Raw genomic sequence first — 27,387 nt, forward strand, 5'->3', positions numbered from 1 at the left:
AGTGGTGTTCCGCAGGGCTCTGTACTGGGACCTCTGCTGTTTGTGATTTATATAAACGATCAGGAAAAAGGTGTAACTGGGGTGATCAGTAAGTTTGCAGACGACACGAAAATGGCTGGACTTGCAGATAGTGAGGAACATTGTCAGAGGCTACAGAAGGATATAGATAGGCTGGAAATTTGGGCAAAGAAATGGCAGATGGAATTCAATCCAGATAAATGCGAAGTGATGCATTTTGGTAGAACTAACGTAGGGGGGAACTATACGATAAATGGCAGAACCATAAAGGGTGTAGATACGCAGAGGGACCTGGGTGTGCAAGTCCACAGATCCTTGAAGGTGACGTCACAGGTGGAGAAGGTAGTGAATAAGGCATATGGCATGCTTGCCTTTATAGGACGGGGCATAGAGTATAAAAGTTGGGGTCTGATGTTGCAGTTGTATAGAACGTTGGTTCGGCCGCATTTGGAACACTGCGCCCAGTTCTGGTCGCCACACTACCAGAAGGACGTGGAGGCTTTAGAGAGGGTGCAGAGGAGTTTACCAGGATGTTGCCTGGTATGGAAGGGCTTAGTTATGAGGAGAGATTGGGTAAACTGGGGTTGTTCTGACTGGAAAGATGGAGGATGAGGGGTGACCTAATAGAGGTGTATAAAATTATGGAAGGCATAAATAGGGTGAACGGTGGGAAGCTTTTTCCCAGGTTGGTGGTGACCTTCACGAGGGGTCATAGGTTCAAGGTGAGGGGGGAAGGCAGGTTTAACACGGATATCAGAAGGACGTATTTTACACAGAGGGTGGTGGGGGCCTGGAATGCGCTGCCGGGCAAGGTGGTGGAGGCGGACACACTGGGAACGTTTAAGACTTATCTAGATAGCCACATGGACGGAGTGGGAATGGAGGGATACAAAAGAATGGTCTAGTTTGGAGCGGCGCAGGCTTGGCGGGCCGAAGAGCCTGTTCCTGTGTTATATTGTTCTTTGTTCTTTGCTACCCTTCTTAAACAACGGGACCACATTCGCTATCCTCCAAACCTCAGGGACCTCACCTGTGTCCAAAGAAGCAACAAAGATTTCCGTCAGAAGCCCAGCAATTTCATCTCTTGTCTCCCTGAGCAGTCTAGGATAGATGCCATCAGGCCCTGGGGCTTTTGTCAGTTTTAATGTTCCCTAAAAAACCTAACACTTCCTCCCTTGTTATGGAGATTTTCTCTAACGGGTCAACACCTCCCTCCGAGACACTCCTGGTTAACACGTCCCTTTCCTTCATGAATACCGATGCAAAGTATTCATTTAGGATCTCCCCTATTCCCTTGGGTTCTAAGCATAATTCCCCTCCTTTGTCCCTGAGAGGTCCGATTTTCTCCCTGACAACTCTTTTGTTGTCAGGGAGAAAATGTGATTATTTGAATGGTTTAGGAAAACGGGAAGTGCAACATGACCTGGGTGGCATGGTGGAACAGTTATTGAAGGTTGGCATACGGGTACAGCAGGCGGTGAGGGAAGCTAATGGCATGATGGTCAAGAGGATTTGAGTAAAAGAGTAGGGATGTCCAGCTGCAGTTATACAGGGCCTTGATGAGGTCACACCTTGAGTGCCGTGCAGTTTTGGTCTTCCAGTCTGAGGAAGGACATTCTTGCTACTGAGGGAGTCCAGCGAAGTTTTACCAGACTGATTCCCGGAATCTCAGCAAGTCTGACAGCATCTGTGAAGAGAGAATAGAGCCAACGTTGCGAGTCTGGATGACCCTTCGTCAGCTCTGACGTTCAAGATCAGGTTAGGCCACTGGTTTAAAAGGAAAGAGAAATGGAGAGAGAGAGAGAGAGGGGGGCGGAAAGATTGGGGGCACAGGAATGGGAAGGCTGCAGATGCAAAGGGAAAAGGGGATAAAGGAGTATGGGAAGAGTGATGAAGCACAAGGTTCTAGTTTCCCAGTCTCAACCCCCATGAAGAATGATTAACATCGCCAGATAGGGACAGGAGCGACCATCTTCTCACCCACAGCAGTTCTTAGTCCTCCCGATCTCAAATCCCTCCATTTTTCTCTACATCCTTTAATGCGGTCCCTAACCAAGTAAACATTTATTAAACACTTCCTGCCGCCTCGGGCACATTTTGTTTCACATTCTCTCAGCCTTCCTGTGTGAAGACATTTATTTTTAAGTCGCATTTGCTCTCTCCCAGTTTGTTTGGATCCTGAGATTAATTTGGCTGGTTGTTCAGCTGGGGGCTGTCCTCTTGAATACACCAAAGCAGCTGTTAGGGTCAACCGCATTGCTATGGGTCTGGAGTCACACGTAGGGCAAGGGGGAAATTTCCTTTCCTAAATAACAGCAAACCCGGTGGGTTTTTAATGCAATCTGATATCAGTAATGTTGGCCACAAAACTACGAGCAGTGTTTGAGCTGCGTCTATTCCAGATTTATTTAATTAGTTTCACAAATTTCCCCAGCTGTCATAGTGGCACTTGAACTTATGTTAATTAGTTGAGACCTCTGAATTACTAGTCCAGCAACATAACCAATATGTTACAGCTCTCCTATTGAATTCATCCTCAGAGAGTCCCCAAAGAAACTTCCAGAGCTGAGAGTGATGAGAGAGAATGCGAGAAAGCTTTGGGCATTATGGGATGCCTGTCCTGGGAGTTGGGTTATGACAGATTTGGGAGAGAGGTGGGCATCATGGTGCTGTCTCTCCGAAGAGATGGGTTATGGGTGATTTAAGAGAGAGAGTTTAGCATTACGGTCCTGTCTGCCTGGGGAGATGGGTTATGGGTGATTTAAGAGAGAGAGTTTAGCATTACGGTCCTGTCTGCCTGGGGAGATGGGTTATGGGTGATTTAAGAGAGAGAGTTTAGCATTACGGTCCTGTCTGCCTGGGGAGATGGGTTATGACTGAGAGAATTGTACATTACGGTCCTGTTTCTCTGGGGAGCCGAGTTACGAGTGATTTAAGACAGAGTTGGATATTACAGCCCTTCTCCCTGGGGAGCTGGGTTACGGGTGATTTGAGAGGGAGTTAGATATTACAGCCCTTCTCTCTGGGGAACTGGGTTACGGGTGATTTGAGAGGGAGTTAGATATTACAGCCCTTCTCTCTGGGGAACTGGGTTACGGGTGATTTGAGAGGGAGTTAGATATTACAGCCCTTCTCCCTGGGGAGCTGGGTTACGAGTGATTTGAGAGGGAATTGGATATTACAGCCCTTCTCCCTGGGGAGCTGGGTTACGGGTGATTTGAGAGGGAGTTAGATATTACAGCCCTTCTCCCTGGGGAGCTGGGTTACGGGTGATTTGAGAGGGAGTTAGATATTACAGCCCTTCTCTCTGGGGAACTGGGTTACGGGTGATTTGAGAGGGAGTTAGATATTACAGCCCTTCTCCCTGGGGAGCTGGGTTACGGGTGATTTGAGAGGGAGTTAGATATTACAGCCCTTCTCCCTGGGGAGCTGGGTTACGGGTGATTTGAGAGGGAGTTAGATATTACAGCCCTTCTCCCTGGGGAGCTGGGTTACGAGTGATTTGAGAGGGAATTGGATATTACAGCCTTGTCTTTCTGGGGATCTGGGCTACGAGTGATTTGAGACGGAGTTAGAAAATACAACCCTTCTCTCTGGAGAACTGAGCGATTCTGCCTCACAGCCTCCAATGCAGATCTTCTATTTTCTTTGTCCAAATATGGGTAGCTTCAGATTTGTTTCTGAGATGAGGAATTCTAAAAAGCTAACTGTTACAGAAATAAATCTCTTTATATATGGCAGGAGATGGCACATTTAAAGAATAATTTGGAGCTATACAGTCGCCAGGGCAAGGAATGCACTCAGGGTCAACAACTTTACAAACTGCCAGAGACGACATAACGGAGGTTCAACCACAGGATAGCAGATCCAAGCTGATTTCACCACTGCTAACCCAGCTGGGCCTGGTGCCTGTCCCGTTAAACCCTACTGCTCAAACCTGGCGCTTTAAACCCTACTACTCTATCAATCCAGGTGATTTTAGGGAGATATAAACTGCTGGTGGCAGCTCAGCCTCAGAGTCCAGCTGACTTTATCTTCCTTCAAGAACAAGAACAAAAATAAAAAATGTTGGACATCTGTAACAAAGTGCGATACTTACTTTTTGACGCAAGGTGTGCATTACTGGGACACAGATACAGAAGTGAGGTTCCTGGTCTCTAGTGCTTCATCCACCCGAGAGGGTAGATCAGGCCTTGGTTTAACATCACACCCAATGCTGACTATCCACAACATTATCCTGGATGATATATTCAAGTGTCTGCAGCGTGATTTGAACCCTGACTCAGAAGGCTATTAACATTTATATTATAGCTATTGTCAGAAATACTTACCATTCGGGCAGCATCTGCAGAGCGAGAAACTGAATTAACTTCTCAGGTTTGTGACCCATTCAAACAAACGCAGAAACTGAGAGCAAGGGTAGGCCATTCAGCCCTTGGAGCCTGCTCCACCATTCAGTATGACCATGACTGATTCCCTATCTCAATGCTATATTCCTGTTTTCTCCCCATACCGCGTGATGCCATTAAAATCAAAAAAAAAATCTCTTTCATGAATATATTCAGCGATTTGGCCTCCACAGCCTTCTGTGGTAGAGAATTCCACAGGTTCACTACCTTTTGAGTGAAGAAATATTTCCTTACCTCAATCCTAAATGGTCTACCCTGTATCCCGAGACCGTGTCCCCTGGCTCTAGATTCCCCAGCCAGGGGAAACATCTTCCCTGCACCTAGTCTGTCCAGCCCTGTTAGAGTTTTATATGTTTCAATCAGATTTCCTCTCATCTTTCGAAACTCTAGTGAATACAGGCCCAGTCGAACCAATCTCTCCTTATAGTGGGATTAGAAACATAGAAAAACTACAGCACAAACAGGCCCTTCGGCCCACAAGTTGTGCCGAACACATCCCTACCTTCTAGACCTACCTATAACCCTCCAGCCTATTACGCTCCATGTACTCATCCAGGAGTCTCTTAAAAGACCCTATTGAGTTCGCCTCCACCACCACTGACGGCAGCCGATTCCACTCGCCCACCACCCTCTGTGTGAAAAACTTACCCCTAACATCTCCCCTGTACCTACCCCCCAGCACCCTAAACCTGTGTCCTCTCGTAGCAGACATTTCCACCCTGGGAAAAAGCCTCTGAGAGTCCACCCGATCTATGCCTCTCAACATCTTATACACCTCCATTAGGTCTCCTCTCATCCTTCGTCTCTCCAAGGAGAAAAGACCGAGCTCCCTCAGCCTATCCTCATAAGGCATGCCACTCAATCCAGGCAACATCCTTGTAAATCTCCTCTGCACCCTTTCAATCTTTTCCACATCCTTCCTATAGTGAGGCGACCAGAACTGAGCACAGTACTCCAAGTGGGGTCTGACGAGGGCCTTATATAGCTGCATCATTAACCCCGGACTCAATCCCTCGATTGATAAAGGCCAGCACACCATACGCCTTCTTAACCACCTCCTCCACCCGCGGGGCTGATTTTAGAGTCCTATGGACCTGGACCCCAAGGTCCTTCTGATCCTCTGCAGTACTAAGAGTCTTTCCCTTCTTGGGCAGCAGGGCAACACAACCCTGTGCCAGTCTTAAATTGCTGCCCCTTTATTCTGAGACGATGCCCTCTGGTCCTAGACTTTCCCATGAGGGGAAACATCCTCTCAGCATTTACCCTGACAAGCCCCTTAAGAATCCTGTATAAATTGGTGGGACTGTCCTATCAACCTGGTGAACTTCCACTGCACTCCCTATGGCAAGTGTTTCTTTTCATAGATAGGGAGACCATAACTGCATGCAATACTCCAGGTGTGGTCTCACCAAGGTCTTGAACTGAAACATCAACTCTTTTTTTTTCCCCCCACAAATGTTGTCTGATCTGCGAAGTATCTCCAGAATTTTCTGTTCTATTTCAGATTTCCAGCATCCGCAGTATTTTATCTTTAGTATTAAGAACACCATACCAATATCTCTGAAAGATGTATCCCCTATATACACAGGAAGCTGCCATTTGGCCCATTGTGTCCCTGTGCGCACATACACAAATGTATGTGCACACCCACACAATTGAACAACGGAGAAGTCAACCTCCAGGTTACTGCGACCAGCTCTGATCGCCATGTTATAAAAAGGATAGAGGCACCAGGGAAGGTTCACGAGGATTATAGTAGATTGGGAGGTTAGCCAAACCTTATGAGGAAACATTTGAATAGGCTGGGGCTCTTTAAGTCCAAGGTGTGGCCTGATACATGTACGTCACAGCTATAATAGGGCAGGAGTAGAGCAGTTGTTGCCATTTAAGGAATGGAGCAGAACCAGGAGCCATAAATACAAGTCCAAGGGGAAATTGAGCAGAAACTTCTTTATCCGGAGAGAATATGGGTCTTGCTGCTAGTTCAGACACATAGTAAACATGAGGGCTAGGGGAACAGGAAGGTTCTGCTGATCAGGTCTGATCAGGATCAGAGGGGTTTGAGGGGCCCCAATGCCAGCTGGATGGAGCAGTGGGGTTGAATGAGCATATAGTTCAGAAACAGACCAACTTCACTCTATGTACCCTTAGACAAAAGATCGCTCTGATTACTGCTTGGTGAGAAATCACTGTCATCAAATAAATTCCGGAGTCTAGATACTCGCACAGGTAAAGGTGTTTTGGGTTACAGGATAAGCCAAATTTCCCAAAGCTCCCTTGGGCACCTCACTAAACCATCTCCTTGTGCCCCCACGCTGTGCCATGGACACCTCACCACATTATGGCAGGCACGGGTTTAGCATGGCATGGTGCATCATCCATTTTATGTGCAAATCAAACATAAATTCTATTCGGAGAAGTGGCATTGCTATAGCAACAAGTCTTACAGTTCTGTGATGAGTGTGTACATGGTGAAGGATATGAAGGGGCAGTTCTGCTTCACACCTCACTCCAAGAAATCAGTTTAAATCCTCATTACGGCTAAACCACTCCCTTCCCAAAAATTCCTTCCACTTCTCCTCGACACTTCCAATTCTCTCCGCGATTCAGTCCCTCTCTCCCAATAACCTCACTATTGCCGAGGTTATAGGACAATAGGCTATTCAGCCCATCCACCAATGCTAGCTCTTTGTTTCCAGTGTTCCACTCCTTATATTCCTGCAATGTTACACTTTAAATTAAGTACGGGTTCAATCCCTGAATCCTCCCCCAATTTTCTCCCCTTTGCCTTTACCCTTGAAGGTTGTACAAGGATCAACCATCCTCCACAGCTCGCTCTCTGCCCACTTGCCAATAGAGTGAGACTGAACAGTGGTTCATCTATGCCCTTCACTCCACCCCCCCCCCCCACCTATTGTCCGTGCCCCACCCCATCTCCTCTCCATGTCCATCCCAACCTCGCTGCCCTGTGCCCCTCTCCCTATGCTCGACTCACTCCATGATCCTCACCCTCTCCCGACTAATCCCCACACTCCTCACCCTCTTCGTGCCCCCTCCCCCCCTCCCATGTTTGCCATTTATATCAAACTCAAAGAGTAGCATTTTCCACTCGAGTGAATCAAAAAGTCTCTTTGATCTCTCACCCAGAGCGAGTGGTGTCTGAATAATTAACCACAGTGTGTCAACTCTGAACTGTCAGGAGAGAAGGGGGGAAAGAGTGAGAGCGAGAGAGGCAGGGAGATTAGGAAGAGGGAGGGAGTTGGAGGCAGAAAGAAAAGGGGAGGAGAGGGAAAAGCAGAGAGAGACAGTGCCTGCATGTGAATAGCACATCGTCTCCTTGTGTCACTTCTGGTAAAGCGCTGCAAATGGAAATTGTATAAGAAAGCTGTACCAGCAAGAGGAAAATAAATGTGATTGTCCCTTTTAAACATTCTATTTTGTTACTAACTGGGGAGAGAGGAGACAGGTTGAGTACACCTAGTACTACTGTGAATACCTCTTGAAAGAAGGGAATAAGCTCAGTAATGGAGCCAATATATTAAACAGGATAACCTTCTCCTTTCGAACAATGGAAACATTAACAGAGAGACGAGAGAGGAGGGGAAAATCATCTAACTGTCTGAATTAGGGCTGTGGGAGAAAGACTTACACACAGCTCACATTAAATCAACATCGCCGGGATTCTCAAATCAATTGACAGGAGTTATTTGAAAATAAATCACAAAACAGAGTGGATGCGGAGAGTGATAAACAAGAGCAAACAGGCATTGAGTACTTTTGTACAATTCAAATTAGCAAGAGGATAGCAACTTTGTTAAGATACATTCCTAAAAATTCCACCTGTCAAAAATCATAACATCAATCAGGAACACATTAAAGAGAGGAACAGATATAGGTAGGGAAAAATTTTATTCGGGATAAACATATATGTTAGAGATCATATAAAGAGACATATACATGCAAGAGACACACATGAAATAAAACAGAAATGTACATGAGACATAAGTATATCGACACACATATGCAAGAGACATATATACACACACTAAGCATAAAAAAGAAAAATATACATATGAAAGCAAATACATCAGAGTACATAGAGACATATGCATGAGACATTTAAACAAGATATAATGTACACACATATCTAAATAGAGAAGCATATATTGGAGAGGGAGACATCTATTAGAGAGTTAGTTCTGTTATTAGTTTGATGGCCCCTGTCCTGTGGATTTAAAGGGCCCTTACCCAGTCCTGGGATGAAGGTGTTGAGGAAGAGACAGAAGACAGCCAGTGGGAAAGGCATGTAGGGGATGGCTGCCCGCATACAGCTCTTCTTCTCCCGGACCTGGATCACTACCCCTCGGCTGGAGGAGGACAAGCCCGTCACGCTGACCTGCTCCTCCATGTCGCCTGCTCTGGCTGAGGCTGCGGAGCTGTGGCTCTCAGCCCCTCTGTCCGCACTCCGGCTGCGGAAACTAGTGTCAGTGCCAGTGCTAGTGCTGCTGCTGCCGCCGGGTGGAGCGATCCCAGCCGCTTGAATAGGACAGGCTGGGCGCAAACACTCACTTAAAGGGGCAGGCAGAGGGTAAATACACTCTTAAAGGGGCAGGCAGAGGGTAAATACACTCTTAAAGGGGCAGGCAGAGGGTAAATACACTCTTAAAGGGGCAGGCAGAGGGTAAATACACTCTTAAAGGGGCAGGCAGAGGGTAAATACACTCTTAAAGTGGCAGGCAGGGGGTAAATACGCCCTTAAAGGGGCAGGCAGAGGGTAAATACACCCTTAAAGGGGCAGGCAGGGGGTACATACGCCCTTAAAGGGACAGGCAGAGGGTAAATACACCTTAAAGGGCCATCAGAAGGTAAACACATCCTTAAAGGGGCAGGCAGAGAGTAAATACACCCTTAAAGGGGCAGGTAGAGAATAAAAACACCCTTAAAGGGGCAAACAGGGAATAAATACACCCTTAAAGGGGCAAACAGGGAATAAATACACCCTTAAAGGGGCAGACAAAGAATAAAGAAGAATGAACTGAACGTATTATCTCCAAATTTGCAGATGATACAAAGTTGGGTGGGAGGGTGAGCTGTGAGGAGGACGCAGAGATGCTTCAGCGTGATTTGGACAGGCTGAGTGTGTGAGCATCTGCATGGCAGATGCAGTATAATGTGGATAAGTGTGAGGTTATCCACTTTGGTAGCAGTAATAGGAAGACAGCTTATTATTGAATGGGTGCAAATTAGGAGAGGTGGATACTCAACAAGACCTTGAAGTCCTCGTGCATCAGTCGCTGAAAATAAGCGTGTAGGTACAGCAGGCAGTAAAGAAGGCAAATGGTAAGTTGGCCTCATAGCGAGAGGATTTGAGTATAGGGATAGGAATATTTTGCTACAATTACATAGGGCATTGGTGAGGCCACATCTGGAGTATTGTGTGCAGTTTTGGTGTCCTTGTCTGAGGAAGGATATCCTTGCTATAGAGGGAGTACAGCAAAGGTTTACCAGGCTGATTCCTGGGATGGCAGGTCTGTCATATGAGGAGAGACTAAGTCGGTTAGGATTACATTCACTGGAGTTTAGAAGAGTGAGAGGGGATCTCATAGAAACTTATAAAATTCTAACAAGGTTAGACAGGGTAGATTCAGAAAGAATGTTCCCAATGATGGGGGAGTCCAGAACTAGGGGTCATAGTTTGAGGATAAGGGGTAAACCTTTTAGAACTGAGGTGAGGAGAAATTTCTTAACCCAGAGGCTAATGAATGTGTGGAATTCACTACCACAGAATGTAGTTGAGGCCAAAACGTTGTCTGATTTCAAGAAGAAATTAGATATAGCTCTTGGGGCTAAAGGAATCAAGGGATAAGCAGGGGAGGGGGATCAGGATATTGAATTTGATGATCAGCCATGATCAAAATGAATGGTGGAGCAGGCTCGAAGGGCCGAATCTCTATTCCTGATTCTACTATCTATATTTCTAAATACACCCTTAAAGGGACAGGCAGTGGATAAATACATCCTTAGAGGGACAAGCAGACATTTCTCCTCTCCTGCTTTTAGCTACTCCAACCACAAGATCTGCTTTCATTCTATGTCATGCTCAATCGCCTTGTGCCATCTGCACAAATCTAGCAGCATGCAAACATATCCTTAAAGGAGCAGGCAAAAAATAAATGCACCCTTAATGGGGCAGGCAGAAAATAATTGTGCACTTGAAAAGGTAGGCAGCATGGGCATGCTCTCTTAAAGCAACAGGAACCATTCAAATATACTCTTAGAGGGACAGAGTGAATAAATACATCCTTAAAGAGGCAAGCAGTGTGCAACTGGTAAAGGATCGGGCAGTGAATATATGTAACCCTGAAAGGTCAGGAAATTAATAGATGCATGTTAAAAACAAGGCACCCAGATTTTCAAAAGTCAAAGACCAGGACACATTGAATAGCCTGAAAAGCTGAGGCTCCTTGATTGATATGTTGGGCAACCCATGTCAGGAGTATGAGGGGGGGCAGTTGAAGGTAGAAGGTCATGTAATATCAAGTTAAAGCACATGGGATTGCAGGTAATATCTTGAGATGGTCAGAAAGCTGGTTAGCAGATAGGAAGCAAAGAGTTGGCATAAATGGGTCTTTTTCTGATTGCCAGCCCCATGTCTCTGATCATGGATAGCACTGGGCTCTCTGCAGATTATGGCCTGTCTGGCAGTTGGGTGGGCCTTTCTCCCCAATGAGAGTGCTAGCAGTTAGACTGTCATTGCCACTTTAATATCTCACTCTGTGGATTTGGCTGTCTATTTCTCAAATTCCTTGCCTTTAGAAGTTATCATTTTGTGTAGCCCCACTGATCTCTGATCGGTATTCGTATCTCAATTTCTCTAGATGCCCACTAATCTTGTTACTGAGCAAATCTTCCTCTAGATGCCTGCTAATCTTGTTACTGGGCAAATCATATTTCACTATTCTAGATGCTGGCTAAGCTTGTTACTTGTTTGTTACTTCTGTTTTCATCTCAAGTTAACTGTTAACCTCATTAACTTCCAAATTCCTAACAGTTCAAGGCTGGCATAGACAGATTTTTAATCAGTAAGGGAACCGAAGGTTTTGAGGATTATATGGTGGGAAAGTGGAGTTGAGGATTATCACATCGGATCAGTCATGATCCTGTTGAATGGTGTAGTAGACTCGATGGGCTGAATAGCCTACTTCTGCCCCTACGTCTTATGGTCGCAAGTGACCTGAGGCTTTGTCTGTCACATGATCCCAACCTGATCCCACTCTAACTTTACTGTGCAGTGTATAATGGTGAGATCAATCTCCATTTAAAATACTTGTTAAATTTCATTTGTACTCTGGGTTCTAACAAGAGACATTTTTAGCTGGAAGCTGGATTTTAAACTCATGAACATGCCTCCGACACAGTGGGAGATTTTTGTTTGTCCCTGAGCCCACAAGCAGGAAAGCACGCAATCTTTTAATGAGAATTTTGGTTGACCAAACCTGCCTGTCACCTTGCCCAGCATAGCTGTGAAGACAGAAAGCATTAATGAGGCAGGATGAGCACATGCATTCTTCATATCTTAGGAGTAATTGAATGTATCCGCCACGGCTCGGCTAGTTGCGCTCCTGCTTTTGAATCAGAAAGTTGTGGATTGACATCCACTCTAGAGACTTGAGCATAAAGTTCAGCCTGGCACTCCAGAGCAGTACTGAGGGAGTGCTATCCTGTCAGAAGTGCTGTCTTTCATAGTCATAGAGTCAGACAATACAAAACAGGCCCTTCGGTCTATCGAGTCTGCACTGACAAAACTACACTAAGGCCGCAATTATCCAATGTTGCACAACCTGCCACCGCTGCCAGCGGGAATGGAGAATTTGGTGTTCCAGCCAAATCTCCATTCACTGCAGTGGGTCTGGAGAATCCCCGCCACAGACGAGATCAGAGAATTCTGGCCTAAATCCACACAAATCCCACTTTCCAGCATTTGGCCCATAGCCTTGAATATTGTAACATTTCAAGTGCTCATCTATGTACTTTTTAAAGGTTGTGAGGTCTTCTGCCTCTGCTACCTTCCCAGGTAGAGCATTCCAGACTACGACCACTCTCTGGGCGAATGAAATTTTCCTCAGATTCCCTCTAAATCTCCTCCCCCTCACTTTAAAATTATGCCCTCTCATTATTGACCCTTCAACCAAGGTGAATAGCTGCTTTCTACCCACCCTGTCCATGCCCCTCATTATCTTACACGCCTCAATCACGTTCCCCCTCCCCTCAGTCTTCACTGCTCTAAGGAAAACTATCTGAGCCTATCCAGCCTCTCCTCATAGCTCAGATGCATCATCCCAGGCAACATCCTGGTGAATCTCCTCTGTCCCCTCTCCAGCATTTAACTGAGACCCTGTCTGCCAAGTGGGCATAAAAGATCCCTTGGTACAACTTCAAAGAAGAACAGGGGAGTTGTCCTCTGTCCTGTAAAATAACTACACCCCCTCAGTATTGCATTGCTGTTGTGGGATTCTACTGTGCACAAATTAGCTGGGGCATTTTCTGCATTGGGACAGTGACTACACTTCAAAAAAGATACATTAGCTGTGGTCCTGTACTGATGAACGTTTTTTCTTTACAAAAGTACCCTTAATAACTGCAAATTAAAGGGATTTATGGCAAGCAAACTCGATGTTAACAGGGCAGACAGAGATTACATGCACCCTTAAAGGGATCAGGACATTCGAACACATGTTTAAAGAGACAGGCAGCAAGAAAACCTTAATGGGGCAGACAGTGAACAAATGCACTTTTGTAGGGGTATATGTGATGATTGTCCCTTTAAGGGCACAGCAGAGTAAGGGTCACCTGGCCTAGGTGATCAATTGAGACTTAGAGTGGTGAGAAGGCCTCATAGGCAGAGACATTTTGGGAGCTAGTTACGGCCATGTGGCTGCTGTACAATTCTTATTAATAAATATCTTTAGTTGCACTAATGAAGTCTGCGAAAGCGCATCTACAATAAGAAGTCTCACAACACCAGGTTAAAGTCCAACAGGTTTATTTGGTAGCACAAGCCACTAGCTTTCGGAGCGCTGCTCCTTCATCAGGTAAGTGGGAGTTCTGTTCACAAACAGGGCATACAGAGACACAAACTCAATTTACAGAATAATGGTAAAGTGCATCTATACAGGTAGGTAGAAAGTAAATGGACACTTCAGGGGCAGCGAGTGAGGAAGTGCTTGCACTGAGTAAATGCATTCCTAAAGGGGCAGGCTGCATGCAAATAAATCCTGAAAGAGGTAAACAAGGAATAAATGGGGCAGGTAGTGTGTAACCATACCATTAAAGTGGCAGGTAAACGGACTCTTAAAGGGGAAGGCAGCAAATAAATGCCCCCTTAAAATGAATAAATACACCATCAATTAGGGAGGTTGTAAGTAAATGCGCCCTTAAAGGGATGGAATCAAGCAACCATCCCCTTAAAGAGCCAGACAGTGAACAATGCACATTTGAAGGAGTGGACAGGGAGCAAAGATGCCTTGAATGGGATGAGGCACCGGCAATGAGAAAAATCCCCCAATTTATTTTGCACACAAGCTCTGGAGCAGTGTATTAAAAGAAAGTGAACCAGCGACAACCAACCTACACTGGTAGTGTGGGATGTGATTAACGGCCTCCTTGTTGAGGAGGTTAGCTGTTAATTGAATGTCGGTGAGCTAATGAGGCCTTTGTGACTGTGGGGTCCTGTTACATAATTTCTCTCCAAGAACAGTACTTGTGGTGTAATCAGAGCCACATCAGTTGGGCTGTGGTTAGCACAGGTTCATCTCCACAGGGTGACTCATTGTGTTTAACGGGAGCACCAATTAAATGTTATTATTTATAAAATTTGCTTCCCTGATGAGTTTCATCCTTTTGTTATTAGCTTTCTGTATTTCTCTTTATCTATCTACCTCTCTCGATATATCTTTTTATCCAGCAACCGCATCCAAATATTTATTTATATTTCATTTCATACAAGAGCATGAGGATTCTATTTCATTAATGTTTTTCCTTCAACCAGTGTCACTAAAATCAATTATAATGTAGTTGTCACATTGTGATTTTTGGGAGTTTGCATTGTGCAAATTAGATGCTGGGTGTCCGACATTGCTGCAGTGACTAAACTTCAAATATCTTTCTGCTGCTGTGGAGTGCTTTAAACATCCTGAGGTTTGCAATAGGTGCTAAATAAATCCAAATTCTTTCTTTCCATTCATTTCCTTCTTCTGTCGGGGAAAAGATACAAAAGTCTGAGGTCACGTACCAACCGACTCAAGAACAGCTTCTTCCCTGCTGCCACCAGACTATTTGAATGGACCTACCATATACCAAGCTGATCTTTCTCTACACTCTCGCTATGATTATAACAATATATTCTGCACTCTCTCCTTTCCTTCCCCCCTATGTACTCTATGCATGGTATGCTTTGTCTGTACAGTGTGCAAGAAACAATACTTATCACTGTTTACTGATATATGTGACAATAATAAATCAAATCATGTGTGCATAAATAAAATAGATATTAACATATAAACCATCTGAACCCCATGATTAGATTCCAGTCTGTAATCACTCCCAGATATCCATTATTCTATATATAAACCATCTGAACCCCTCGGTTAGATTCCAGTCTGTAATCACTCCCAGGTACCTATTATTCTATATATAAACAATTGCAGCAAAACATCCCTATCCCTATACTCAAATCCTCTCGCTATGAAGGCCAACATACCATTTGCCTTCTTTACTGCCTGCTGTACTTGTGCGCTTACTTTCAGCGACTGAAAGCATCTCTGCATCCTCCTCACAGCTCACCCTCCCACTCAACTTTGTATCATCTGCAAATTTGGAGATAATACATTCAGTTCCCTCTTCCAAATCATTAATCTATAATGTGAACAGTTGGGGTCCTAGCACAGATCCCTACAGAATCCCACTAGTCACTGACTGCCAATCAAAAAAAGACCCATTTATGCTAACTCTTTGCTTCCTATCTGCTAACTAGCTTTCTATCCATCTCAAGAAATTACCTGCAATCCCATGTAATTTAATTTTACATAGTAGTCTGTTATGTGAGACCTTGTCGAAAGCCTTCTGAAAGTCTAAATAAGCCACATTCACTGGTTCTCCACGGTCAACTCTACAAGTTAAAGAATTCCAGTAGATTCATCAAGCATGTTGGGATTTGGTTAAAGTTGATTGAGTTTGAATTGTACCATGTATATTATGGTGGCACAGTTGGGGGCAGCATGGTGGCACAGTGGGTAGCACTGCTGCCTCACAGCACCAGGGACCCGGGTTCAATTCCGGCCTCGGGTGACTGTCTGTGTGGAGTTTGCGCATTCCTCTGGGTGCTCCCGTTTCCTCCCACAGTCCAAAGATGTGCGGGTTAGGTTCATTGGCCATGATAAATTGCTCCTTAGTGTCAGGTGGATTAGGAGGGTAAACATGTGGGGTTAAGGGGATAGGACCTGGGAGGGATTGTTGTCGGTGCAGGCTCGATGGGCCAACTGGCCTCCTCCTGCATTTTAGGGATTCTATGATTATTGATTCAGACCGTTGAAGTTCTTGAGTGTTACTGTTAACTGCTGGCTTGCTGCTATCCTCAAGGAATATGTTTGAAACTTGGCTGCATTTTCAAAGGGCATAAGAGATAAGCAAAGCTCAAAAAAGACAGCTGTCTTCTCAAACCTGTTAAAGGTGACACCAGCAACCTGCTCTGCCCAAGACTGCAAGAACCTACAAAATGCTGTGAATGTAGCCCACTCCATCATGCAAACCAGGCTCCCATCCAGTGACTCCGTCTATACTTCCCACTGCCTCAGAAAAGCAGCCAGCACAATCAAGGACCCCACGGACCCCAGACATTCTCTCTTCCACTGTCTTCCATTGGTAAAAAGATAAAAAAAGTATCACGTACCAACCGACTCAAGAACAGCTTCTTCCCTGCTGTTATCAGACTTTTGAATGGACCTACCATATACCAAGCTGATCTTTCTCCACACCCTAGCTATGACTGTAACACTATCTTCTGCACCTCTCCTTCCCTTCTCCTCTATGTACTCTATGAATGGTATGCTTTGTCTGTATAGCACGCAAGAAACAATACTTTTCACTGTATCCCAATACATGTGACAATGGTAAATCAAATCAAACTGAAAAGCATATCATTTTAGAAAGATTTCTAGAAGACACGAGAAGACATAATTCATAGACCTTGTCAGTGAAGTTTTAACCCCAGTCTTGCAGAAGGAGGATTTGATTGGATTACTCTACAGAGAGCTAGCATGGAATCAATGGGCTGAAGGATCTCCTTCAGTGCCATAATGACCCTATGATCAACTTTGTTTCTGAGCTCTGCGATCAGATTGCAAACGTCTTTATTCATGTAACCTTTGAGTCTTAATATCGACAAGTTTGGTTTGTGGCATTTGCCAGGTTTGATCATGTGAATTCTGACCACCTGACATCCAGTTCACGTGGCATCTGAACATGTGACATTTGACCATATGACCAAGTGACATCTGGAAAGGCTGTTGCATCCATTGTCTAAAGCTTGGGTCCACTGATGTTGAGAATTATTTGCTCATGGGTTCACAGCAGCTGCTGTTATGTGAGAGATTTGGAACATTGGGAAGCCTATCCCCAAAAGCGGTAAAACAGGGATGGGGAAAAGGGGAAAACAGAAGCTAGGTGGAGTTGGGTGGTGGTGGGGATTTGCAAAGTGTGAAATCAGATGTGGGAGGAACATTGATTCCACCAGTAACTGGCTGAAATGATATCAATAACTATCAGTAGTCGCACTCAGATTCCCTTCAAAATTAACTGCGTCACTGTATCTCACTGAGAATATATTTGCAAACTGTCATAATCACTGTAAAGCCTAAATATCCTAACTGTAGCTAGCTCACCAAATGGCTCACCACCATAGGGATGAGCAATAAAGGCAGACAGCCCTGAAAGAGCACAAGGTGCAGTCCAGCTCCCCAGTTGCTGTTACCTTTGACAGGCCCCATCTCTATCCCTGATTCCTTGGGCTCTGTGTTGGCCTCAACCGAACTCTGAACCTTGGTCAGACCCAAACTGCTGTTGCCTGGGAGATTTGTGCCCCACTGCAGGAGGGTTGGATACCTGGGAGTGATTACAGACTGTATCATGCCAAACCGAGAACAAACTAAGCATGCAATATCCCAGATAGGAGCTGTAGTGACATAGAGAAACATCCTGCAGCTCTTTAATCTAATGGATATCTGTATGAGGTACACCATGGAACAAGCCATAATAGATTATCACTAATAAATATATTTTCTCACTGGTTTGCCCAGGACACTTAAAGAGATTGTCAAACTCCTCTTGCAGTTAATCCTTGGAAATGAATTTAATGAAGAGGCACAGCGTTAGAGGTGGCCAGCAGCAGAGAAGTGAGACAGTCCCGAGGGATCGCAGGTGTTTGTTCTGTCTGCAGTTTATTGCATGATAGTTAGTTAGTCCTGATTACTGCAATTCATCCCAGTGAGCACAATGTCATGGTCTGAAGATAAATGACAGGCCAGCTATTTGCTGCAGACATCTAATGTGCAAAATGTTCACACGCAATTAGCTTGATTCTCAGGATTTAACACGATCACAGAACATAGCAGACAGTCCAAAACATCAATAAATAAACCGTGTATAGGACTGGAAAGTAATTTTGAGATTCAAATGGTTTATATATAGGATAATAGATATCTGGGAATGATTACAGACTGGAATCTAATCCAGGGGTTCAGATGGTTTATATATAGAATAATGGATATCTGGGAGTGATTACAGACTGGAATCTAATCCAGGGGTTCAGATGGTTTATATATAGAATAATAGATATCTGGGAATGATTACAGACAGGAATCTAATCGAGGGATTCAGATGTTTATATATAGAATAACGGATACCTGGGAGTGATTACAAACTGGAATCTAATCGAGGGGTTCAGATGGTTTATATATAGAATAACGGATACCTGGGAGTGATTACAGACTGGAATCTAATCGAGGGGTTCAGATGGTTTAGATATAGAATAATGGATACCTGGGAGTGATTACAGACTGGAATCTAATCGAGGGGTTCAGATGGTTTATATATAGAATAATGGATACCTGGGAGTGATTGCAGTCTGGAATCTAATCCAGGGGTTCAGATGGTTTATATATAGAATAATGGATACCTGGGAGTGATTACAGACTGGAATTTAATCCAGGGGTTCAGATGGTTTATATATAGAATAATGGATACCTGGGAGTGATTACAGACTGGAATTTAATCCAGGGGTTCAGATGGTTTATATATAGAATAATGGATACCTGGGAGTGATTACAGACTGGAATCTAATCGAGGGGTTCAGATGGCTTATATATAGAATAATGGATACCTGGGAGTGATTACAGACTGGAATCTAATCGAGGGGTTCAGATGGTTTATATATAGAATAATGGATACCTGGGAGTGATTACAGACTGGAATTTAATCCAGGGGTTCAGATGGTTTATATATAGAATAATGGATACCTGGGAGTGATTACAGACTGGAATCTAATCCAGGGGTTCAGATGGTTTATATATAGAATAATGGATACCTGGGAGTGATTACAGACTGGAATTTAATCCAGGGGTTCAGATGGTTTATATATAGAATAATGGATACCTGGGAGTGATTACAGACTGAAATCTAATCCAGGGGTTCAGATGGTTTATATATAGAATAATGGATACCTGGGAGTGATTACAGACTGGAATTTAATTGAGAGGTTCTTAAGCATAATGATGTAGAGTCATAGGGCCCGATGTTACCATCAAGTTGCGGCCGTTTTCGGGCGCGAAAACATGGTAAAGTCGGGCGTGAGGCGAGTACCACGATCCGCGCCCGCCTCCGTGCTGATTCCCCCTTTACCGATGGCTGTAAATGGCAGCGATTGGGATCACGCCCGAAACGGGCGCGATAGCTATTTAAATGCATTTGAATGCATTTAAACTGAATTAATGGGCTGGACGCCCAACTTTACCTGCATTTCTCTCTTTACCACTGCGTTCGCCTGTCCAGATTTGACGCGAAACATACATGGTCTGCAAAGATCCAATTCGGGAGCTCCAGCTTCTGAGGAGGTAAGTTCAGAGCTTCCGGCAGCTCTCTGATTCGGATCAGTGGTGGCGGGGGAGGGGGGAGGTGGTCAGATGTCTCTCTGGTGGGTGAAGGGAGGCGGGTAAGATGATTCTCTGGTGGGTGGGCAGAGGAGGGGGCAGGGTGTCAGGGGGCAGGGGGGTCCGCTGCTACTCTGTATACGATCGGTGGGGTGGGGGGGAAGGCAGTGTCCACTGCCACTCTTCTTGCAATCGGTTTGGGGGGAAAGGGGGGGTCCGCTGTCATTCTGCTTGCGATCAGTGGGGGGGAGGGGGGGTGGTCTGCTGCCTCTCTGCGTGCGATCGGTGCGGGGGGGGAGGGGGCTGCGATCAGTTTGGGTAGCAGGGGGATGGGGGGATAAGCGGGACAGTTATGTTGTGGGGGTGGGGCAATGTCTGTGGGGACCAGGGGGGAGGCCTTATCCAGCCCAGGAGCGATATGGCAGGGGAGCATTTTTCTTTTTTTTTCTGCGCATGCGCTGATCAGAGCTGCCGGGATTTGGGCGCGTTAAGCCCCACGCACAGGCTTGTGCAGCGTGATTCGGAATCACTGATTTTTTTCAGGCAGAGTGCGTATGGGACGCCTGAGAACAGGTCTAAAAGTCAGATGTGAAACACTACCAGATTCAAGTCCGACCAGCACTTAGAATCAAAATGGTAAAATCAGGCCCATAGAGTCATTATGCCCAGAAAAGGCCCTTTGGCCCATTGAGTCTAAACCGATAATAACTACCACTAAAGTCAAGCTAATCCCTTTTTCCAGCACTTATCCCATATCCTTGAATTGTGTGATATTTCAAGTGTACTCATCCAAATGTTGATTAAAGGTTGTAAGGTTCCTGGCCTCCACCACCTTCCCAGGGAGTGCATTCCAATTTCCTACCACCCTCTAAGTGATTTTTTTTCTCAAATCCCCTCTGAATCTCCTGTCCCTCAACTTAACCTCATGATTGACCCCTCAACCAAAGGGAACAGCTGCTTCCTATTCACCCTGTCCGTACCCCTCAATATTATACACCTCAATTTACAAACATCCACTCCCTCCACCACCGATGCTCAGTAGCAGCAGTGTGTACTGTCTACAAGATGCACTGCAGCAATTCACCAAAGATCCTTAGACAGCATCTTCCAAACCCACGACCACTTCCATCTAGAAGGACAAGGGCAGCAGATGAATGGGAACACCACCATAAGAACATAAGAACATAAGAAATAGGAGCAGGAGTAGGCCATCTAGCCCCTCGAGCCTGCCCCGCCATTCAATAAGATCATGGCTGATCTGACGTGGATCAGTACCACTTACCCGCCTGATCCCCATAACCCTTAATTCCCTTACCGCTCAGGAATCCATCCATCCGCGCTTTAAACATATTCAGCGAGATAGCCTCCACCACCTCAGTGGGCAGAGAATTCCAGAGATTCACCACCCTCTGCGAGAAGAAGTTCCTCCTCAACTCTGTCTTAAACCGACCCCCCTTTATTTTGAGGCTGTGTCCTCTAGTTTTAACTTCCTTACTAAGTGGAAAGAATCTCTCCGCCTCCACCCTATCCAGCCCCCGCATTATCTTATAAGTCTCCATAAGATCCCCCCTCATCCTTCTAAACTCCAACGAGTACAAACCCAATCTCCTCAGCCTCTCCTCATAATCCAAACCCCTCATCTCCGGTATCAACCTGGTGAACCTTCTCTGCACTCCCTCCAATGCCAATATATCCTTCCTCATATAAGGGGACCAATACTGCACACAGTATTCCAGCTGCGGCCTCACCAATGCCCTGTACAGGTGCATCAAGACATCCCTGCTTTTATATTCTATCCCCCTCGCAATATAGGCCAACATCCCATTTGCCTTCTTGATCACCTGTTGTACCTGCAGACTGGGCTTTTGCGTCTCATGCACAAGGACCCCCAGGTCCCTTTGCACGGTAGCATGTTTTAATTGCACGGTAGCATGTTTTAATTATCCATCTGCAAGTTCCCCTCCAAGCCACTCACTGTCCTGACTTGGAAATATATCATGGTGTGGAGATGCCTGCGTTGGACTGGGGTAAGCAAAGTAAGAAGTCTCACAACACCAGGTTAAAGTCCAACAGGTTTCTTTGGTAGCATAAGCCACAAGCTTTCAGAGCGCTGCTCCTTCATCAGGTGAGTGAAGAGTTCTGTTCACAAACAGGGCATATAAAGACACAAACTCAATTTACAAAATAATGGTTGGAATGCGAGTCTTTACAGGTAATCAAGTCTTAAAGGTACAGACAATGTGAGTGGAGAGAGGGTTAAGCACAGGTTAAAGAGATGTGTATTGTCTCCAGACAGGACAGTTAGTGAGGATTTTGCAAGCCCAGGCAAGTTGTGGGGGTTACAGATAATGTGACATGAACCCAAGATCCTGGTTGAGGCCGTCCTCATGTGTGCGGAAGTTGGCTATCAGTTTCTGCTCAGCGATTCTGCGTTGTCGTGTGTTGTGAAGGCCATTTCGGAGAACGCTTACCCGAAGATCAGAGGCTGAATGCCCGTGACGGCTGAAGTGTTCCCCAACAGGAAGAGAACACTCTTGCCTGGTGATTATCGAGCGGTGTTCATTCATCCGTTGTCGTAACGTCTGCAGGAAAGGATATCCCGAGGCATGGTACATTGGGGAGACCATGCAGACGCTACGACAACGGATGAATAAACACCGCTCGACAGGATAAGGGGTAAACCATTTACAGCCTAGATGAGGAAAATTTTCTTCACTCGCAGGGTAGTGAACCTGTGGAATTCTCTCCCACAAAAAGGTTGTGGAGACCAAATCACAATGTACTCAAGAAAGAAATGTTAGATTTTAATGGCATCAGGGGTATGGGGAGGAAGTGGATATATGGCACTGTGTGAGAGGATCAGTCCCAATCACATTGAATGGCGGAGGAAGCTCAATAGGCTGAATGGCCTACTTCTGTTCCAAGTTTCTATGTTTTCACACTGCCATCAGTAGGATATTAGTGTATAAATGGGCTGCCACGTTTCCTACATTACATCAGTGTCCACACTTCAAAAATACTTGAAGGTGCTTTGAGATGACATGGGGAAGTGAAAGGTGCTATATAAATGTAATTCTTTCCTACATCAAGAGACATACCCTGTGACAGGAACGCAGCAGAATTCACTGCAGATGAGACTGATCACTGGTCTTTGATGGGCTTTTCTTTGAACAGATTTATCTTGCTGTGTTATAAATTCTCATCCAAATGTTCAATTCATCACAGCTGCGTGCAGAAACAGTCAAGTTTTTAGAAGGGAAAAAGATAGAGGGAATCTGAAAGTAAAAAATTAAATAGCAGGTTTGTCTCTAAAGACAAGGACTGGCGTTCATGGAAAGTTGCCAATGCTTCAGGGCTTTTCCCGGAGCCTCGAAGGAATGGAAGGTTATAATTATAATCGAAGATTATAATATGCTGCTGCATGCAACAATGGGAGAAAAATTAATGAAGCTTCTAGGTAGAAATGTAGACACTGATGTAATGTAGGAAACGTGGCAGCCCATTTATACACTAATATCCCACTGATGGTAATGTGAAAACATAGAAACTTGGAACAGAAGTAGGCCATTCATCCCTTTGAGCCTCCTCTGCCATTCAATGTGATTGGGACTGATCCTCCCACACAATGCCATATACCCACTTCCTCCCCATACCCGCGATGCCATTAAAATCTAAAATCTCTTTCTTGAATGCATTCGGTGATTTGGCCTCCACAGCCTTTTTGTGGTAGATTTATTTTCATTTTCTTCAAACAATTCAGTTAATCACTTATGGAAAGATTGAAAATGAGGAGAAAATGGACTGTTGGACCGGGGCAAGGTGGTTGGAAGTTAGGTGGTGATAGCTCCAGGAAGCAGCTATTGTTGGCACCCTTATAATTAGAACAAAGAACAAAGAAAATTACAGCACAGGAACAGGCCCTTCGGCCCTCCAAGCCTGCACCGACCATGCTACCCGACTTAACTAAAACCCCCTGCCCTTCCAGGGACCAAATCCCTCTATTCCCATCCTATTCATGTATTTGTCAAGATGCCCCTTAAAAGCCACTACCATATCCGCTTCCACTACCTACCCTGGCAGCGACTTCCAGGCACCCACTACTCTCTGTGTAAAAAATCTGCCTCATAGATCTCCTTTAAAACTATATATGAGTTTCCTAAGTCACAAGAAACACATCAGAGTTCTGATCAGTCTGGATGGCTGACTGATAGGCTTGACAGGCCGAATAACTTAATCCTGTTCTCCAAACTCCATGGCCTGGGCCTCGACACCTCCCTCTGCGACTGGATCCTGAACTTCCTAACTCATAGACCACAATCAGTCAGGATAGACAACAACACCTCCTCCACAATCATCCTCAACACCGGTGCCTCACAAGGCTGTGTTCTCAGCCCCGTACTATACTCCTTGTACACCTATGACTGTGCGGCCAAATTCCCCTCCAATTCGATTTTCAAGTTTGCTGACGGCACCACCGTAGTGGGTCAGATCTCAAACAATGATGAGACAGAGTACAGGAATGAGATAGAGAATCTGGTGAACTGGTGCAGCAACAATAACCTCTCCCTCAATGTCAACAAAATGAAGGAGATTGTCATCGACTTCAGGAAGCGTAAAGGAGAACATGTCCCTGTCTACATCAATGGGGATGAAGTAGAAAGGGTCGAGAGCTTCAAGGTTTTAGGTGTCCAGATCACCAACAACCTGTCCTGGTCTCCCCATGCCGACACTATAGTTAAGAAAGCCCACCAATGCCTCTACTTTCTCAGAAGACTGAGGAAATTTGGCATGTCAGCTACGACTCTCACCAACTTTTACAGATGCACGATAGAAAGCATTCTTTCTGGTTGTATCACAGCTTGGTATGGCTCCTGCTCTGCCCAAGACCGCAAGAAACTACAAAAGGTCGTGAATGTAGCCCAATCCATCAAGCAAACCAGCCTCCCATCCATTGACTCTGTCTACACTTCCCGCTGCGTCGGCATAATTAAGGACCCCACGCACCCCAGACATTCTCTCTTCCACCTTCTTCCTTCGGGAAAAAGATACAAAAGTCTGAGGTCACGTACCAACCGACTCAAGAACAGCTTCTTCCCTGCTGCTGTCAGACTTTTGAATGGACTTACCTTGCATTAAGTTGATCTTTCTCTGCACCCTAGCTATGACTGTAACACTACATTCTGCACTCTCTTGTTTCCTTCTCTATGAACGGTATGCTTTGTCTGTATAGCGTGCAAGAAACAATACTTTTCACTGTATGTTAATACATATGACAATAATAAATCAAATCAAATCAAATCAACTCAAATGTTCCAATTGTAGAGGCACATTGGATACTCATTTTCCATATTATAAGGTGCAGAGGCCTGAAGCTTGAGGCCTACTACTGATACAAGGCAAAGGTTAAGCTCAGAGTGACCTAGGAACCTGGTGCTGGGTGAGCAATACTGTGCTGTGAAGTAAGGCTGGTGCTCACTGAGTCAGAGGTGACAACTTGAAGGAATGGTTTTAATTTATTAAAGTAAACTCCTTTTAAAATAAGGCTATCAGGTGAATTGTAAATATTTGCCCTTGATAAGAGTGTCATTTCTTAGAAGATTTCTTATAATTATCTAATACCTTATAATTATCTAATAAATAACCTTTACCTTGGGTTGATTTATTGTATAAGACACAAGGCATCAATCACTCATAAGGGATTGGGTAAAGATTATTAAGACTGGGCACATGAGGACACTTATACACAGCTATAAAGATTGAAGATATCAGAGCTGTGTGTGTGCGCTCTGCTCAAAACAAAAGTGAAACTAAGACTGGATCACATGATACACTTTTATTCTAGTGATGTCATGCTGATATACCTTAAAGGCATGTTACATGGGACTTCTTAATTAGTGATTGTAGATGAGGAAAGATAGGAGGATGTTTGGGTGGAGTATAAACGCTGGCATGTGCTGGTGGGTCAAATGGCCTATATTTTTCTGTATTGTACCATATGTCCGATGTAAGGAATTGAAGACTAATGTTCAAGACACTGTTGCACATAACCCCAGGAGAAAAGTAACAGTGGCACTGAAGAAAAAAGTATCTTTTCCAATAAGAAAATAGAGTTGGTCATTTAGTCCTCTGAGTCTGCTCCACCGTTCATTATAATCTTGGCTGATCATCCAACTCCACAGCCTGGATCCCACCTCCCCCCCCCCCCCCCCCCCCATCCTTTGATCTCCTTCGGCCAAAAGCTATATCTAACTGCCTCTTGAACATAGTGTTGTGGCCTCAACTGCTTTCTGTGATAGGGAATTGAATTTCCCCACCGTCTCCCCACTCACTGTTTCCAATCTCCCCACTGCCTCCCCACTCACTGTTTCCAATTTCCCCACTGTCTCCCCACTCACTGTTTCCAATCTCCCCACTGTCTCCCCACTCGCTGTTTCCAGTCTCCCCACTGTCTCCCCACTCAGTGTTTCCAATCTCCCCACTGCCTCACCACTCGCTGTTTCCAATTTCCCCACTGTCTCCCCACTCACTGTTTCCAATCTCCCCACTGTCTCCCCACTCACTGTTTCCAGTCTCCCCACTGTCTCCCCACTCACTGTTTCCAATCTCCCCACTGCCTCCCCACTCGCTGTTTCCAATTTCCCCACCATCTCCCCACTCGCTGTTTCCAGTCTCCCCACTGTCTCCCCACTGACTGTTTCCAGTCTACCCACTGTCTCCCCACTCGCTGTTTCCAGTCTCCCCACTGTCTCCCCACTCGCTGTTTCCAGTCTCCCCACTGTCTCCCCACTCGCTGTTTCCAGTCTCCCCACTGTCTCCCCACTGACTGTTTCCAGTCTACCCACTGTCTCCCCACTCGCTGTTTCCAGTCTCCCCACTGTCTCCCCACTCGCTGTTTCCAGTCTCCCCACTGTCTCCCCACTCGCTGTTTCCAGTCTCCCCACTGTCTCCCCACTCGCTGTTTCCAGTCTCCCCACTGTCTCCCCACTCACTGTTTCCAGTCTCCCCACTGCCTCCCCACTCGCTGTTTCCAATTTCCCCACTATCTCCCACTCACTGTTTCCAATCTCCCCACTGTCTCCCCACACACTGTTTCCAGTCTCCCCACTGTCTCCCCACTCGCTGTTTCCAGTCTCCCCACTGTCTCCCCACTCACTGTTTCCAGTCTCCCCACTGCCTCCCCACTCGCTGTTTCCAATTTCCCCACTATCTCCCACTCACTGTTTCCAGTCTCCCCACTGTCTCCCCACTCACTGTTTCCAATTTCCCCACTGTCTCCCCACTCGCTGTTTCCAGTCTCCCCACTGTCTCCCCACTCGCTGTTTCCAGTCTCCCCAGTGTCTCCCCACTCGCTGTTTCCAGTCTCCCCACTGTCTCCCCACTCGCTGTTTCCAGTCTCCCCACTGCCTCCCCACTCGCTGTTTCCAGTCTCCCCACTGCCTCCCCACTCACTGTTTCCAATTTCCCCACTCGCTGTTTCCAGTCTCCCCACTGTCTCCCCACTCACTGTTTCCAATTTCCCCACTGTCTCCCCACTCGCTGTTTCCCGTCTCCCCACTGTCTCCCCACTCACTGTTTCCAGTCTCCCCACTGTCTCCCCACTCACTGTTTCCAATCTCCCCACTGCCTCCCCACTCACTGTTTCCAGTCTCCCCACTGCCTCCCCACTCACTGTTTCCAGTCTCCCCACTGTCTCCCCGCTCACTGTTTCCAATTTCCCCACTGTCTCCCCACTCACTGTTTCCAATTTCCCCACTGTCTCC

The 27,387-nt window shown here is 45.6% G+C and overlaps 1 protein-coding gene across 1 annotated transcript in view; it reads right to left on the bottom strand.

Annotated features, from left to right (window-relative positions):
- The window catches only part of stum (stum, mechanosensory transduction mediator homolog), a 53,761-nt gene extending 44,829 nt beyond the window's left edge, over positions 1–8,932 (bottom strand). Inside the window, exon 1 of the mRNA XM_078212195.1 lies at positions 8,676–8,932. Coding sequence (XP_078068321.1) covers positions 8,676–8,835 — 160 coding nt within the window. The 5' untranslated portion in view covers positions 8,836–8,932. The remainder of the gene's footprint in view (positions 1–8,675) is intronic.
- Positions 8,933–27,387: the final 18,455 nt, after the last annotated feature.

This window comes from Mustelus asterias, chromosome 5, assembly GCF_964213995.1.
Source record: "Mustelus asterias chromosome 5, sMusAst1.hap1.1, whole genome shotgun sequence".
NCBI lineage: Eukaryota > Metazoa > Chordata > Chondrichthyes > Carcharhiniformes > Triakidae > Mustelus > Mustelus asterias.